This window comes from Taudactylus pleione, unplaced genomic scaffold (assembly GCF_031769625.1).
Source record: "Taudactylus pleione unplaced genomic scaffold, aTauple2 ptg000336l, whole genome shotgun sequence".
In the NCBI taxonomy this organism is placed as follows: domain Eukaryota; kingdom Metazoa; phylum Chordata; class Amphibia; order Anura; family Myobatrachidae; genus Taudactylus; species Taudactylus pleione.
In genome coordinates, this window is record NW_028284737.1 from 6,914,915 (window position 1) to 6,932,556 (window position 17,642).

The 17,642-nt window shown below is 43.1% G+C and overlaps 1 protein-coding gene across 6 annotated transcripts in view; it reads left to right on the plus strand.

The window, feature by feature from the left end:
• The window catches only part of MAST4 (microtubule associated serine/threonine kinase family member 4), a 641,164-nt gene that overhangs the window by 528,111 nt on the left and 95,411 nt on the right, over positions 1-17,642 (plus strand). For all 6 annotated transcript variants that reach the window (XM_088443937.1, XM_088443932.1, XM_088443933.1 and 3 more), the window contains 2 exons: positions 7,894-7,963; positions 10,027-10,105. In XM_088443937.1, coding sequence (XP_088300063.1) covers positions 7,894-7,963; positions 10,027-10,105 — 149 coding nt within the window. The remainder of the gene's footprint in view (positions 1-7,893; positions 7,964-10,026; positions 10,106-17,642) is intronic.

The window sequence follows — 17,642 nt, forward strand, 5'->3', positions numbered from 1 at the left end:
CCTTGACCCCATTGTGGCGTAATCCTCAGTTTTCCATGGGTTGTATGTCTTCTTACAGACACCATTGGGTGTCTGCAGGGATCACAAGATTCTAACACATTAAATGTGACTTTGCACCCCAGAGTTTTGCAGACCTACAGTATGTGACAAATACGATATGTCTCCAGATCTGCAGTTTGCCTATCTACAAATCTGTAGTTTTATTCCCTCCCTCAGTAAGTCTAATAAAGTGAGACAACTCAATGCATTTGAATGTCATTGCTTCTATAACCAAGATTGTAAGGGCTCTATCTCAATTCTGTATTCATTGCTATCCCCCTTACTTCCTGTGTTTAAAGAATCTTTTGAATTGGTCTAAGAGCGAGACCTGGGAGTGTCTCTGGAAGAAGTAGAATGGGCAAACATCAGACGTTGGGTGTCCAAATCTTCCATTAATACAAACATTACGGAAAATTCCTACGAAGTGTATTCCCGCTGCTATTTGGTGCCCAAAAAGCGACATCAAATTTTCCCTGGTTCATCTGACCGCTGCTGGTGACACTGTGGGTATATGGGTTCTTATTGGCGTGTTTGGTAGACCTGTCCCATGATTTTGAAATTTTGGGATGAAGTCCTGTCTTTGGTGTACAGAGTGCTCAACATTTCTCCTCCTAAGGACCCTCTACATATGCTTTTATGCAAACCCCTAAGATCCCTTTCTAAATTCCAAAATAAATTATGTGACCACATTTACAGTGCAGCAAAGCTTCTTATTGCCACGAATTGGAAGCACCTTACTGCTCCATCCATGAACAATTTGACTAATAAAATTTGGTACTTGGCTTCAATGGAGTACATCACTGCTCTGCTCTATGACACTGTGTTAAATTTTCCATGCTACCTGGGACTCAGGGCCAGCCCTAGCCAAATTAGTGCCCTAGGCAAGATTTTGGGAGGAGCCCCCCATAGGATCCTGAAAAAGTGTGTGGCCTCATGGAAGGGGCGTAGTCTTGCTGTGCAGTGGCCTCTTCCCCATTGTGTTGCACTCCCAGCACCCCTCACCCAGCACAGATCACAACACAGTATCCCTCACGTAGCACCCCTCACCCAGCACAGTACCCCTCTCCCAGCACAGCACCCGCGCTAACCACTAGCCGTTGTCTAGGTGACCCGTCCCCACAAACCGCCGCTGCCCGCTCACTGTTTGCTGCTGAAAGGCCCGATCAGAGCTGTCAGCTGAGCTCCGTTCATGGGCGCTGCACAGTGACAGTAGCAGCTGCCATAGTGTCTGCCCAGCCGGCAGCAGGTGCCCCCGGCCATGCCTGCAACAAACCGGCTCTTCCGGCCTTAGGAAGGCTTGGGTGCCCCTAGGCATTTCAAATGCTCTAGGCATTTGCTTAGTTTGTCTATGCCTAGGGCCAGCTCTGCTGGGACTCTTGGTATTCTATGTTTAATAGACAGTTACCTAGTACAGAGTGAAGCTGGTCTTCACTTAGTAGCGCCATGCCCTACAGGATGATTCTACTTTTGCCTTCTCCCTCTGTTGTTTTTTTTTCCTTTCTTTTCTTTAATTTTATGTTTTTTTCTTTTCTTATAGTTTTTGATTTGATATCAGTGTTATATTAAAAATGGTTGTCGTTTTTTTTTTTATTCAATCACTCTTATAAAAAGTTTCTATAAGAAAGTAATAGTAAAGTGGGTTCAGAGAAAAGAAAGGGAAATCCAAGGGTGAGTGGGGGGGGAGTAGTTGCTCAAAATATAATTACATAACATTTCTGGACTTAATCACAATACATATAAAATGTAATTGGGAACTAAGGACATATCATCTCATAAATTAACTGGAAAAAAAATCACAACCCAAATGCTTAGCTCTCAAGTTTTTTTGTATCTTGAGGTTTTTTTTTTTTTTTATTCAAATGTAAACAAATGTAAAACAGGTTGGGTCCTATTGGGAGAAAAGTGCTATATAAATAAGATTAAGATTATTATTACCAGCAAGGATTATGCCCTTGCCGTGCTCCATCTCCACATCTTTATTGCATTACAATAATCTCACCCTTAAAAATTATCTGTTCTCCAATGCTTTAAAAAAAAAAAAAGAGGTACATTGGTGACCTCTTCTGTAGATCAGCACCCCACTCCGCTGTTGTCTTTCTGATTGTATTTATTTTTCCAATTTTGATCACTGACGACTGAAGCAAGAAGAAAGTGTGATTATATTTCATATTAATTAAAGTGTGCAGGGGTTTTGGGGAAAAGTTTTTTTTCCAGTTTTGTTTTGTAAAATGTTTTGTTTTGATATAATGAAAGGGCCTTTTGTCCAGTGTACTGGGATCATTGGAGTCTCATTCAACTGAAATACCCCAAAACTTATAGCCCAGAGAGGATAAGAAGGAACTACAAGGATTTCAGCCTGATGCTTAGTAGCTCCTGTGAGTAGAGGTAACACTGTTATTAACACTCCCTACATAGGCACCAGTACCTCCCTGACCTCGGCTCGTTGACACTAACAGCCATCTCCAATGTTCGTCATCTTGCTGTTAGAGTGGAAATCAACTGAGTCTGTGAAGCATTGCGGCTGGTTTACTATTTGGGGAGGAGCACACTACCTGTTTTTTTAATATATATATATATATATATATATATATATATAGTGTGCCGTATATGGGATCTGGTTTACTATTTGGGGAGGGGCACACTATCTGTCTTTCTTTATTTTTTATATATATAGTGTATCTGGGTTCTGATGACGGTCAATCACTGGCAATTCCCTGATATTCCGCCAGTTTTTTTTCTGTAAGTGACTCACATTTTCCTCTACTCAAAGATGCTGTGGATACATTCATTTAAGAAAAGTCAAACTGTAATTATATGATTCACAAAGCACAAGGCGCACATGCACTTTTCATTCATTAGACATGCTTATTACAATTCTCTCAAAGTCCCATCTGGTCGCAGAATAATGTATAGCAAGAAATATCTGTTATGTTTCGGAATACACACTCGACCCACTATGCAGAAGATTAACAAGGTCACCTGACCATTTGAAATATGCTACATGTGAGAACACAAACTTTTGTGTCAAATTATTATCACACGGCTAAGTACTGTGTACACATTTAAAAACACAACACACTAGAACACACAATAATAAATAGGGGAGGAGGGGAAAAAAAATGTTGCGGTGAAGTGTAGTGATCCAACTAATGTGTGTACACCCCCCCGGGGTGTCTAACCCTAACTCTCCCCCTGGGGGTGCCTAACCCTAAGTCCCCCCGAGGAGTCCCTAAACCTAGCCCTCCCCTACCGCGGCTAAGAGGTCCTGATGCCCGGCTTACCTTCGTTCGGTATGACGGGCGTAGGGATTTCAGTGGCTGGATAATGCTAGGCGTCGGGATTTAGACGCATATCATTAGTCCCATGCCGGGATTTGACAGTCAGAAAGCCGGCGGTCAGCATTTCAACCGCCAATTTCCTGACTACATACCGTTGAGTCTTCCACCTGTAATGTATCATGTTCCATATAGAGCTCAATACTCTAGGGTGCTATTTTGTGTAATGTTGCAATACAATCCTTGCATTTCTGATATTTTTTCTGTTTGTTTTTGTTATGCTCATCAGTATTATTCATTTCGATTTGATTGTATGTTCACTAATATGTTTTCAGTTCCTTATACCAAATGCATAGGGATCTCTCCCCTAATACCCTACAGACAAAATTCACACTGGATTATTTTCATCCGTTCACAACTTTTTGACTGTTCAAGATGTCCGCACTAATGCCGAATTTCTAGTTGTAGCAATTTGGAGTCTTTAGACCTTATAATTCTCCCCACCAGGACAGTCTGATCCTCAATCCACCTGTCATTAATTTAAACGCAGCAGTACAAAATACAATGTTTGGCTTTCATCAAAATGGGGTCGGTCTGGCAACTTCTGGCCTGAAAAAGAAGTTGCCCAGGCATTACTGCTAATGTGTCAAAAATGGGTGTGATCAAAATTTGCAGGTGTGGTTTATTTAATGTGTGATTGGTTTTATATTGCAGTGATTTCAGTAAGCCGTAATCAAATACGACAAAGCTCGATCTGACTAATGTTTAATTCCGGAACAATTCCAGCAAGCGTTTTACAATACAGAGACTGTTTTAGTCATCTCTAAAAATAAAATGATGCTGCCCAGAATGGAAGGTTATCCAATCCCTTTATCATAACTAAATAAAATGTAAGTTTTATCTGCAAGAGCTGTGTAAACAGAACAGACATAAATTATAATCATTGTTTATTTGTAAGGCGCCACAAAAGTCTGCAGTGCAGAAAGTCAGCATCACAAATCATCAATGTCTAACTTGCACATAAAAACAGTACAAGTACAGATGAGGTTAACAAAGGGTAGAGAGCAATGCTCATGAGAACGTGGTCTAGAGCAGTGATTCCCAACCTCGGTCCTCAAGGCACACCAACAGTCCTGGTTTTAGTGATATCCATGCTTTAGCACAGATGTTTAAATCAAAATAACTGAGGTACTAATTAAGTCACCTGTGCTCCAGTATGGCTATCCTTAAAACCTGGACTGTTAGTGTGTTTTGAGGACCGTGGTTGGGAACCCCTGGTCTAGTGGGAGAGGGCAATGCTGAGACTATTGGAGATTGGACATGCATAAGGGAATAGTCTCATGTAGGGGATAGCCTGTAGTGAGGAGATGTGATATGAGAGTGGGACTGAAGGTTGGACAAGAGTCTGGTCAGGCGGTTTATGGAGTTTCATAAATGGGGAGCAGCACGAAAGAAGTCTTGAATACTATATTGAACGGTGGTTACCACACAGAAATAAAGGAGTCGGTCAGTGACAGATTAAAGTGGGGAGGAGGAGTGTGTTTATTATGATGAGGTGAGAGATTTATACAAGGGAGGAGTTGATGAAGATTAGAAGCTAAAATTGAATTCTTGATGAAAAGGGGAAGACCATTACGGGTAGGTCAGAGACAGATCATTGTTGTCTGTGGAAATGGGGAGCCAGTGTATGGATTTGCAGAGTGGTGGAACAGTGAGAGAGGAAGCACAGTTTCACTGCTGCATTTTGGATGGATAGAAGAAAAATTGGGGTAAGCCAGATAGTACAAGGTGTGCTTTACAAGGAGAGATGTAACTAGAGAATGGATAAGGGCTTTGGTTGTGTGCGGAGTGAAAAAAAAAGGGCATATTTTGGAAATGTTTAGAAGCTTCGGGTGAAGTCAAAGATGACAGCTGGATTGGGGAATAGGAGAGAGTATGATGAGGTCAACCATGCAGGAGACTATGACAGGGATAGACGATGACCTTTGTTTTGGACATGTTGATCTTGAGGTAGCATTGGGATATCCAGATGGAGATGACAGAGAGGCATTTGGAGACTTGGCATAATAGAGAATGACTAGGTCACTTAAGTAGTGTTAGATTTGTTTGAGGGGGTTATGGATCCCATGAGTAAAGGTACCAGGACAAATGGTTTTGATTTTGGGTTAGGTGTTTATCTCTGGAGCAGTGAGTGAAGAAGGTTGGGTGGAGTGGATGGGCCAGAAACAAGGTGATTGTGGTAAAGAGGCAAATGATGTTGGTGGACTGGGTGGATATTGAGAATCTAAAGTAGGTTTGTTAAGGCTGTGTTGGATAGAGATCTTCACCCTATGCTGTAAGTGAGCATTTCTGCAGGTAGGTGGACCGAGAGTTGGATTATGGACCATCGTAGATATGTGGGGACAGTTATGCCCTTTGGGGCCTTGAGAGGCGGTCCAGCAGTCTGACTCATGTAGGCTGGTCTGTTTGCATAATTGCGATCAGATGCAAAGTGGCTCAGAGACACATATACACCTGTCCAAGGAATATTATTTGAAGGTGCAGGCACAAATGTACATCGATGTTCATGATGGTTGTCAGAACTAGTAAACTGCTTGTGATTGGCGCATTGTGAATGCACTTTTGGCACTGGTAGGTTCCTTTATTGGTGCTTTTGTACGCATTATGATTTTTTTGTGTATGTTTTAGGTTTTTTTTTTTGGTACATAAGATATTAAGGTATTTTAAAGAAGACTTCCAAATGTTATTGGTGTCTAATAGCCAATTTGTATTTTGCAAACAAAATACATTTTTAAAAACTAGGAGGTAAGTATATGTGCAGTAAACCTAACGTGTAAACCTAGTGCCTATACTGCTGGTACTAACCTGTGTGTATATTGCCAAGGTTATGCACAGTTTTGTCTTTTGTTTTAGCAAATGCATGTTATGCCTGCGATTTGGAGCGCTGATGCTCAGATCACCGCAACTGTGCTCGATCCATCCCAATAAATATAAATATATTAATAGAATGTAATCAACTAAAATACACTTTACCACTAAAGTAGTTGTCTTATAATTGTGTGAGTGCTGAAACAAAGGACACCATTCATTCTCTATTATGATTTTTTTTTTAAAGTAGCTATCTGCTTATAAATGGCATGAGTACATACAATTATTTATAAGTACAATACAGTAATAGTTACAGTATGTAAATGTAGAAGCATCCTTTTGATCATACTGGTTATCGGGTCCAAATTCTGCAAGGGGGCAGCGTTTGACTAGGAGAGTCACAGGGACCCCACCCCCATGCCCTTCCTTTCATGAGGCCCTGTTTAGCTTAATGATCACAAAAGTGCTAATTTTCCAGTTGCTGAAAAGAAGGCACTTCCAGGGGGTCTGGTTATAAACTTGGTGGCTACATAGACGCTGGACCCACAGCAGGGCCTGTTTTAAATCCATTTGGGAGGTACAGTATACACATGTGCAGTGCTGGGAAACCTCTGTAACCCTTGTCTCATATTATCCCCATGCCACCCAGCTCTCATGGTCACGTATTATGCTTTCCCTGACCTCCATTTGTCACACATTATGCCCCTCCAGCCCATCCCCTTATCACAGAATACGGCACAACTGCTTAATCCTTGTTACACATTATGCCTTCCCCTTTCCGCACACTATAGTCTCCTAGGCCCACTCTTGTTATAGAATATGCCCCTCTCCCCTTCTCACATATTATGCCCATACCTCCCCCTTGTTCTACATTGTCTTCTCCCCTTGACCCACAATATGCCCCCTCCCACATTGCATCGTTGCTGTGTATAGGCCTCTTCCATCCACATGGAGGTGACCTTGGTGAAATGCAGTGCAGGCAGCTACCTGGTAAAACCTCCTCCACCATCCACCAAACCCAGGTAAGAGATTTTGGAGGAGGATAGTGCCAAATAATTCAGCCCAAGCCATTTTATTATAGGATGAGCCAGGGGACATATGCCACTCTGTCCCAGGGCACCTCTGCATTAAAATTATAGCACCCCTTAACTGATTGTGATACATATAAGTCCAATACAAAAATTATTACTCTTACAAATTTGTAATATTTCAATTTCTGTCTGTTATTTTACCATGCAAATAAATGTAAATAAATGTCTCTTTAATGAAATGTTTAGTTGTATAATAATATAACTGAAGCCAATCATTCAGGTCAAAATGCTGTTCTACTACCCTGCTAATGGTCAGTAAAGAAAATGGAAGCAGCTTTTTTGTTTTACAGATGATTTTTCTCCATGTTTCAATAACACAGCAATACACTGCCTATTTTCATTTCTCCAGAGTCGAAAATAATTTAATCAATAGATTGCAATATTGCCCCTTCTGGTTATATTATTATGAAAAATGTAAGATGCTTGTCTTTACCCTGCTGGGAATTTCCAACAAGGCATTCTTTGGGGAAACTTATTCTTGTCAGCAAGGAGATTTATAATACCTGGGTTGTGTTTTTCAAGATACAGGACTTTTCTGCTGCATAATATTTATATGGATACTTGTATTGCATAATTCTATATAATGTAATCATGTTATTTTTCTCCCCATTTCCCTATAGGAAGCAGCCCGCAAGACAGCCCGAGGAACTTCTCTCCCAGTGCATCAGCTCATTTTTCATTTGCACGAAGGTAGAAATTTAGTCCCAAAGTACATTGGGCACAATTTTTCTTTCAGTAGCGCCTAATTAGTATCCTAATCTTGTCTAATTGCTTTCTAATGCTTTGTAGCTAGCAAATAGCACATTATTCAGGATTATTAATGTACATGTATAGTCTATCGTGCACATGCTCCTTGTATTAGGTGCTATTTTTAAATAAACATCACAACTTGTCAATCCATTTTTATGTTCCATGGTGTCCAAAAACTGGCATACAGTATGTTAATACAACCGCATCAAAATACTGTATCAAGGACTAGACCAGAGGTTCCCAAACTTGGTCTTCAAGGCACCCTAACAGTCCCGGTTTTAAGGATATCCATGCTTGACCACAGGTGACTTAATTAGTACCGCAGTCAATTTGATTTAACCACGTGTGGTCAACCATGGATATCTCTACAACCTGAACTGTTGGGGAGCCTTGAGGACTGCGTTAGGGAACTGGACTAGACAATTATTTTTACAGTTAAAACTTTAATTTGCTGCAGAAACCTAGTTTGAGACTTTGGAGTTAATGTATAAAGCAGTGAATAGAATGGAGAAGTGGGCCTGTGGAGAAGTTGGCTATAGCAACCAATCAGCTCCTACCTATCATTTCATAGAATGTACTTGGCAATGCTACCTCAAAGCTGATTGTTTGCTATGGGCAACTTCTCCATTGGTCCACTTCTCCACTTTCTTAATTGCTTGATACATTGACCCCTTTAAGAGACAGTGCACTTCCGGAAATTACTTTTCGAGCATAACAATACAAAGAGTAAGAGCGTCTCGTTTATTCACGTGGAATTAGCAAGTAAATGGCAGCCATTTTGTATTTTTTTTTCTGAATGTTTTTGGTTTGTGGAGTACTACAGAACACAACCAGAAGAGTGTAGGGATGTCTTTATCGTGGCAGGTCAGTTCATGATTTGACCACATCAAATCAAGGTCAGAAGTTTATGAACTTGGGTTTTCATTAATTCGTTCATTTTTTTTTTATTGTTGTTCTTTTTACTCCTTCCACCCAACCAGTTCTTAAAGTAGAATGTATTCACATGACACTTAGCTTTGTCACAGAAAACCAAAAAGGGAGGCAATTAAAACCTAAACAATTGTGGATTGAGACATGCAAGTGTATTCGGTCTTCTATTCATCTGGAACTGCTGAAAATGAAGAAGATTGGAATGGTTATATATATGTTAAACTACTTATCCGGTGGTGCTAGCGTGTCTCCTCCCACAATTAGACTGAAAGTCCCAAAGGAGTAGGGACTGTCAGTCTGTCAGGTAGGACATTTACCATTTCTGTGCTAAAGCTTATTACCCAGAACAACACAGCCAAAGCATTACATTGAGGGTCTGTGTTATCTTTTCCACCTCTTTGTGCTGTAAAATGTTAGTGCAGTAAGGGCAGTCACCGCAAAAATACTTTTCGCATATGTACTAACATATGCGATTAGTATCGCAAAGGACAGCTCTTGCAAAGCTGCTGACGCCGGTTCTGGGGTTCTCCACGGTTCTCCTAGCCCCGGGAGCTTCCTGCTGGTGACCTCTGCAGGAAGTCCCAGGCTCCTCCTCCCTGGACCCAGAAGAAGATGATGAAGAGAAGGAGGTGGGGGACCCAGGAGGTGCCCGCGGGAGGTTGAGGTAAGGAGGGGCCGACAGTAAGAGGTGCTCGGTGACTGTGGGGCAGCGGGGAGCGGGATGCAGTAAGAAGCCTATAGGCTTCTATAGGGTAATGCCAGAAAAACCAGGCGTTCCCTCCACATCGAAAATCGCGCGACTGAGGCGAAGTACATATGAAAATGCGGTGAAAATCCCGAAAACAGGATTTTTACCGCATTTTTCCCTTTCCCGGGCCTAAGTATGTAAAATTGACTGCCTGTTGCCACATAACTATAATGACCTATTTATGTGAAGGATCTAATACATTAATGTAACTTTGAGGAAATATTGTGCTTGTCATCATTATAGAATATTACTTAATAGTTTCTTTGTATGAAATGAATACAAACTGCATTCTGAGGCTTATTGCACTGTTTCTATTGAACAACAGGACTGATGGACGCCGTTGGTCTTTGGCCTCTCTGCCCTCATCTGGGTATGGAACGAATACTCCGAGCTCCACCGTATCTGTAAGTGCCACCTCCTACATTCTACGTCCTGTTTTCTCTTCCTCAGAAAGAAGATAGTTTGTGTAGCGTTGTAAATAAATGATATTGTCGTCACTTCAGTGTTCATTAGAAGTAATAATCCACCCTCGTAGATGACCCTTCTATTTCTGTGACTTGTCTCTGCGCATTGCCTTGTATTGTTATATGGCCAGAGAGCTCCTTGGTGACTTCTAATAACTATAATGTTTACAGTTCAGAGTCCATTACCCCATATATTACTGTGGTTATTAGCATGCTTATATATTTGTGGTTAACACTGAGCTTTAGAATGTTGACTCAATATAATTGACTTTGCCTAATGTATAATTGCTAATAGACGCCTTGTATACAGCAGGCTGTTATATAGAGGAGCAGGACTTGGTCAGCATGGTTGGCGTAGTGGCTCGCATTACTGTCTCACAGCCCTGAGGTCATGAGTTAAATATGGTGTAGAGTTTGTATGTTCTTTCTGTGTTTGCTTGGGTTTCCTTCAGGATTTTCTCCCACACTCCAAAAACTTACTGGTAGGTTAATTGGCTTCTGACAAATGTACATGTGATAGGGAATATAGGCCCTGATTCAGAGCCGGACGCTCTGACATAGCGCTCGCTCTGAATCAGGGCTGGCCTTCTTGTTTTTTAGAGCGGCCTCCTGGCCGCTCACATAGCTGTTGGTGACCACCCACAGCTATAGCGAGCTGCCAGGAAGATGGTCGCAATGGTCAAGACCGTCGCGACCATCGGGCTTGCGACAAGACCCTTGTGGTAGGGTCTCGTTGCCACAAGCCCCGGAGAGATTTTGGCTCTTAAAGAGCCGAAATCTCTCCCACTGACATCACTTGTGATGTCAGTGGGGCCGCCCCCAAATGGAGGTGTTCACATGGGAACGCCTCTGTTTGGGCAGCCACTCCCCCGGCCCGCCCACCAAAGGGGGCATGCTGTCACTCAACATCGACAGCACGCCCCCTTTGGTACGAGACCCAGAGCGACAGTTTGCCCGTCGCTATCCGGGTCTCGCGCATGCGCACGACGGAGCCGGCTCCGTCGTGCGCATACGCACTGGGCCTCCATCGACCCGCTTATGAGCGGGTCTAAATCAGGCCCATACACTGAAAACTCCACTAGGGCCGGGACTAATGTGTGCACCTGAAATATTCTCTGCACAGCGCTGTGGAATATGTGTGTGTGCTCTATATAAATAAGGGTTAATAAATAGTAGGTGTGAAACAAATGCAGACAGACGTCTGTGGTCTGTAAAGTGCACCAGTTGCCTCCACACAGTGATCGCAGGCAATTTATTGGCAAAACCAAAGTTCTTCCACTGCCCTTTATCTCTCTGTGATATCCTAGCTCATTGGCTTAATTACAGAGAAAAAAGTAAATCTGCTAAATTATGATACGTATGTTCAGGTGCATACTACATGTTTGTAGGTGTATTGTGTATGCCTTTAATCTCTGACCAAGTACCACCTTGATATTGTCTTCTTGTACCTGTCACACTTTTATACTAATAAGTATGACATTTGTGTTCCTGCATCAAGGGTGAATGCTGGAATTGTGTCATCTTACTGTTATGCCCACGTAAGCATTAGCTTCATTATTTTCTTCCTCTCCGAGATGTTTATTATACAGAATGTGAATAGCCAAGTGAAGGTAATATTGGACATAAACAAGTGTCACCGGGGACTGTAAATGGATTACTCACAGGGATTTTTCCCTGTCCCTGCCAGGCCATGGAGCCACTCCTTTCCTGATTGTAATATGAGCGATGGGCTCTAGTCCTCGCTTGCTTAGGGAACAGGAAAAGCAACAAGATTTGCATTTTGATCACCGCACCTTGTAAATGTGACTGTACCGCCTTCTACCAGTCTCAGGACTCGCTGGCTTCAGCAGCTGAGTTGCACAACGTCATCCCTGTGCCACAAAAGCACCTGTGCACCTCTTGGTCATCTATCTGTTCAGAAAAAGCCGGTGCCTGGTTGTCCTTTTACATTTATATATTTTTTTAAACTTCTTTTCTCATTGTTCTTGGAAATGTAATACTGAAATACTGTTTATTTCTTTTAACACATTATATAGTTTATATTGTCCTGGCTGAATTGTCCAATGGCACTCCCATGTCTGTTAAAAAAAAAACACTATTTTTAGTTGCTTTAAAGCTGCACTGCTTCTTAAGGTGCCAGTGGCGTAAGTTCATCCCAGACGCCCGGAGGCAAGTTATAATTTGTTGCCCCCCCCCCGTCACAGCCGCTGACACTGTAATGTAGCAATTCGCATGCAGACAGGCTATAGATAGAAGAAGGCAGCAGCTGAAGGCCTGCCATGGAGCTCTTCACTAGTGTATGGTGGCTTCTCAGATGCCAGGAAGGGGTGCCATGTATTGGGCGGCTGTGACAGTACACTCCAGGTATATAATTAGCACAGCCCTAAGTGGGGTGAATATGTTGTGGACAATGGAGGAGGTGCCGCTTCAGAGTTGGAGCCCGGCGGCAGACGCCTCCGTTGTCTCCCATAGTTCTGCCCCTGTAAGGTGCATGTCCATTAGGTGACCTGAAAGTATGAACGTCTAGCGTTCAGATAATCAGGTTGCTGAGGTGCGGTGCCCGCACTGAGCGGCGTTCACTGCACGTCATTCAGTGAAGGAGCCAGACTTCCTATCTCTGAACACGCTGAACCTGACGAGCATCGTCAGGTTGACGGGCATGTTCAGTAGATAGTCGGGGACGGAAATGACCCAGCGTACACGCGCATCGCTGGTCCTTGCCGGCTATCCATTACCCGACTTTGTGAACAATGCGGCCAAAACCTCCTGGTTTTGGTTGGATTGTTCACAAAGTCGGGTAATGGATATGCCCCTTAACACATCACATTTTACTAATCTCGCCCTTCCCCTAGCCTTAAGCTGGGTACACACTGGGCGATTTATCGGGCGTTCAATGGAATGGGTGATCTATCGCCCAGTGCAGCAGCAGCTGTGTACCCCCTATATATCTGTGAATGACGTTGGTCACAGATAAATCACTGTGCAGCACAGCAGATGGCTGATATATCTGCAGATACAGTATATCGGTGCATCTGCTGTTGTGTACGGGCGACCTGCCAGTCACCCTGTACACATGTTGCAGGGACCCGGCGGTGAGTGACACCTCAATTACACTGTTGTGCACTTTAAACTCACTACAGTGGGGAGGGGGGGAGGGGAGGGGTAGGACCAATCAAAGACCATATTATCTTGTTTGCAGCTTCTTATTGGTCTTCCTGTATGGTTACTTGCAGGTAAAAATACAATAACATACATCTGATTAATAATGAGCTATTGGCAAGCTTGCTGCTTATATAATATTATGAACGGATTATCTTTTTTTTTTTTTTTTTAACAGAAATCAGACCTTAAACAGCATCAAACTCACACAGAAATATTTAATTATTATTAAAGCATAAACGTGTTACAAACTGCTGCTGATACAGGTGCTGAAAGTGCCTAGCCTTAGGCCAGGGAAGATTTGTCACCAGGTCAGGAAAGTCAGAGGTAGATCATCTGTCAGATGACTGGAGCTTGTGACATGACAGAAGAAATGGTGAAATATTGGGTTAGGGTGTGCCACCTTCATAGGTGGTGTCTGGTACAACACCAGACTGCGGATTAGGGATGATTTGTTTTGCAAGGTCATGCAGGGTTGACAACCTAGTGTCTGTGAGTATATGTCATAAGCCTTTGTTTCATGTAGAGGTGCGGCTCACACCACAGTATTTTCTATCAGTCTAACTGAAGCCTCACATCACTACTACTGTGCTATTGGAGGACCATGGTCTTTCTATTATCTAAACCTAGGTACTCCTATACAAAATGGGCCTATCAGCTGATCAGCCTAATAACTGTAGGGGTGTGTATGCAGGAGCACATTAGCCAATAACTGGTTTAAAACATTCCTGCAAACGGTCAGATCGGGAGGTCGCATCTTATGAGCAGTTTAATATTTAATATGACCATTGAAGAACTTATACAATGAGCTAGAAATAGCTCAGCATGTACGGGGTACACCGATAATTGCACCGAGGATCAGAGTGTTTATCTGATCTGCCTAGTGATCAACATAGTGTGTACCAGGCTTTACTAACAGTGACTTCCTCCTGCCCCCTGTCACATGCTATCCTGCCACCATGGCGCACAATGGGCATGACACTGGGATATGGGCACACCCTCTGGCTGTTTATTTTTCAGCTTCTTATGACATTGTTGGGACTTGTCTGGGCCATTTATTTCATAATCAAGCCTTTCTGTCTTTCTGTCTTGTTTAATTGTTTGTTGTGTAAATCCTCCTAAAAACACTAGATTACTTTATAAAAGACTTCCATGCACCCTTGCTTGCCCTTGTTGCTAAATGCTAATTTAAAAAAAAAAAGAAAATCATAGAAATTATTTATTATATGTATCGTAGGTTAAGACGGAAACCAGTTGGGAAGCCGACGGACGCAACCCTGACCGCCGGCTACCCGACAGTCTAATCCCGGCAAGGTACAAATGACAGGCGTTGAAATCCCGACGCCTGTCATTTTACCTACGCCGGGAGCCTGATGCCCGGCATCCCGATCAAAGGTAAGCCGTGAGCCGGGCGCGGACAGCCGCGGGGTGGGGAGGGTTAAGTTTAGGGCTCACTGGGGGGCCTAGCCCTAGGTCCCCCCCCCCCCGGGAGCCCTAAACCCCCCCCGAGGGTTAGGTTTAGGCTAGGGGAATGGAGGGTTAGGTTTAGGCATTTAGAGGGGAGATTAGGGTTAGGCACTGGGGGGGGGGAGGTTAGGGTTAGGCACCCCTAAAGGAGGGTTAGGGCGGGAAAAGATTAGGGTTACCTACATTTGGCAGCAGTCAGGATCTTCTCCCCTGCCTGGCATGCGCTGTCGGGATTTGAACCATGCGGCCGGCGGTAATACATACCAATACCGTTAAGACAACCTTCTTTGGCTCTGCAAACTAAAACACAGGGCAGGTTGGCATCTGGTACATTACAAGTTGATTCAAAATAATGTGGTAGAAGTGACCTTGCAGTTTGAGCCTGGAATGGCATGCTTGCACGTGTAGTTCCACCATAGCTGCAAAGCAGGTAACTTCTGTAGGTCTAGTACAGTGCTGTGCTAGATTAAATAATGAGAATAGAATAAACTAACTGTGTTAAACGTATTTAAAACACGATAATAGATATGTAAAAAGATATACAATTTGACAGCCCACTTATGACCCATTGAGAACGAACTAACTTTACTATCCAGGCCTAATTCTTTCTGAAGCCTTTACTTCTATTACTCACTTTTCTAATATACGTGAAAACAGGCATGTTATAATAAGAGATGAGCAGGTTCGGTTCTCAGAGAACCGAGCCCACCCAAATTTTGCAGATCCGAGTCGGATCCAAGCAGGCTCGGAGTTTCCTGCCTGACTCAGATCTCGAAACTGAGGCAAAACCATAGAGTCGTAAATCTCATGGTTCGCGAGCTTACGTCTCTATGATCAATGTAGTATATAGGGACAACGCGGCGGACGCCATTTCACTTCGGCTGTGGAGACTGAACAGGGAGGGTGGGTAGTATAGGGCTGGGAGAGTGGTTCTGTGTCCTGGGCTGGTGCACTGCTGATCCATTGTGGGCTGGTGCTCTGCTGTCTGCTGTGTCCTGGGGTGCTGCAGTGCTCATCCATTCAATAAATATATATGTTGTAAAAAAAAGTGTCTTTTAGTGTAATATTTTTCTGTGCGTGTTAGGCTTAACCGCACAAAATCCAGCCAGCGACGCAAGTTGCAACCTAGTGCTGCCCGACTCCAGTCGTGATCAATCGCTGCTCTGGGCCAAAGTTCTGGAGCTGAAAAAATATTTTAAAAAATTGTCTTTTTTTAAAAAATAATTGTCTGTGTGTCTGTGCATATTAGGCTTAGCCGCACAAGATCTAGAGCAAGTCGGCAATGCAACCTAGTGCTGCCCAACTCCAGTCGTCAGCAATCTGTGCTCTGGGCCCAAGTTCTGGAGCCTGAAAAAAAATAAAAACATATTGTCTTTTTTTTTTTTAAATCATTGTCTGTGTGTGTTAGGCTTAGCCGCACAAGATCTAGCAAGTCGGCAACACAGCCTTGTCATCAATCTGTGCTTTGGGCCCAAGTTGTGGACCGGCAAAAAAAAAAAAATACATGGTGTATTTTTTGGTCAATTTTTTTTCTGTGTGCGCACGACTGCACGTGTTTGAATTTTGTAACCGCACCTTGGCTACACTATTGGTGCTTGAGACACTCCTTCAAGACCGCAGAAAATATGGAGGGCTGTCACATGACAGGAGAGCAAGGCCAAGAACCACATGTTGTAGCTGCCGCCAGCAGTGCAAGGCCATCAACTTCCTCATCCTCTATGAAGGCCCATGCCCCAGGGCTTAAGTCATGCCATCGATATGGCAAAGCTACTTTTACTAAAGTTAAGAAAAAAAATGTAAAGGAAATTTTCCTTTAGATAAACAAAAAATTGGCAATATGCCATTCACTACACAAAGTGGCAAGCAAAGGATAAGGCCTTGGCCTTTCTTTATGAAGACTGCTGGTTCTGATTCTGGTAGCCCTTCGGAAAAAACAACTGTGTGCCCTGAGGAATCGAAATCACAAATCCCCGAGGAGAGTGCAAGTGTGTCCACGGTTGCCATATGTGAGCCAGACCTAAATACTAGTGTACTGGAGGATCCTCCAAGTGCTAACATTTGTGTGCCCTCTGTAAATGTGGGGAAGGGCAGTCAACATCTTGCACATGTAGTCATTGAGGATGCTTCTGTGGATTTGCATATGGAGGAGGAGGATATTTTGGTAGTTGAAGGTGCTAAGGATGATGAGGATGTTGATGATGAAGATGTTGGTGATGAGGATGTTGATGCCAAGGATGTCCTTTGTGTAAGTAAAGGCAACAGGTGTTGCCCATGGATTGAAAAAGCCAAATCCCATTGTTGTCATGCCGGGGCAAAAAAACAAAAAAATCCACTTCTCACATGTGGAATTATTTCCACCCCAATCCAGACAACAGTTGTCAAGCCATATGTAACCATTGCAAAGCAAGAGTGAGTAGAGGGAGGGATCTAAAGCACCTAGGAACCTCCTCCTTGTTACGTCACTTGGAGCGCATTCATCAAATATCGAAGTGTACGTCACCAAGTTCCAAAACTCAAAACGTAACAAGTCCAGTGTCACCTACCTGCTCCCTCTCTGTGGGATCCAAGCGCCTTCGATCTCCAACACCAACACCTGCATCATCATCAACATCCTCATTCGTGATCGGAAGTAATTTAAAAAAAAAATTGACTATTAAATAGTCCTTTGATAGAGGAAGTAAGTATAACAACTGTCACCCAGTTTCACAGCGGATCACTGACGGCTGTGCTAGTATTAGATGGTGAAATAATAAAAAATTAGGATAATAGTGTGGAGGAACTTCAAAAGGCGGATGAGGGGGAAATTTGTGCCCTGACGCTGATGTGGATGTTGATAAGGATGTGGTTTGCG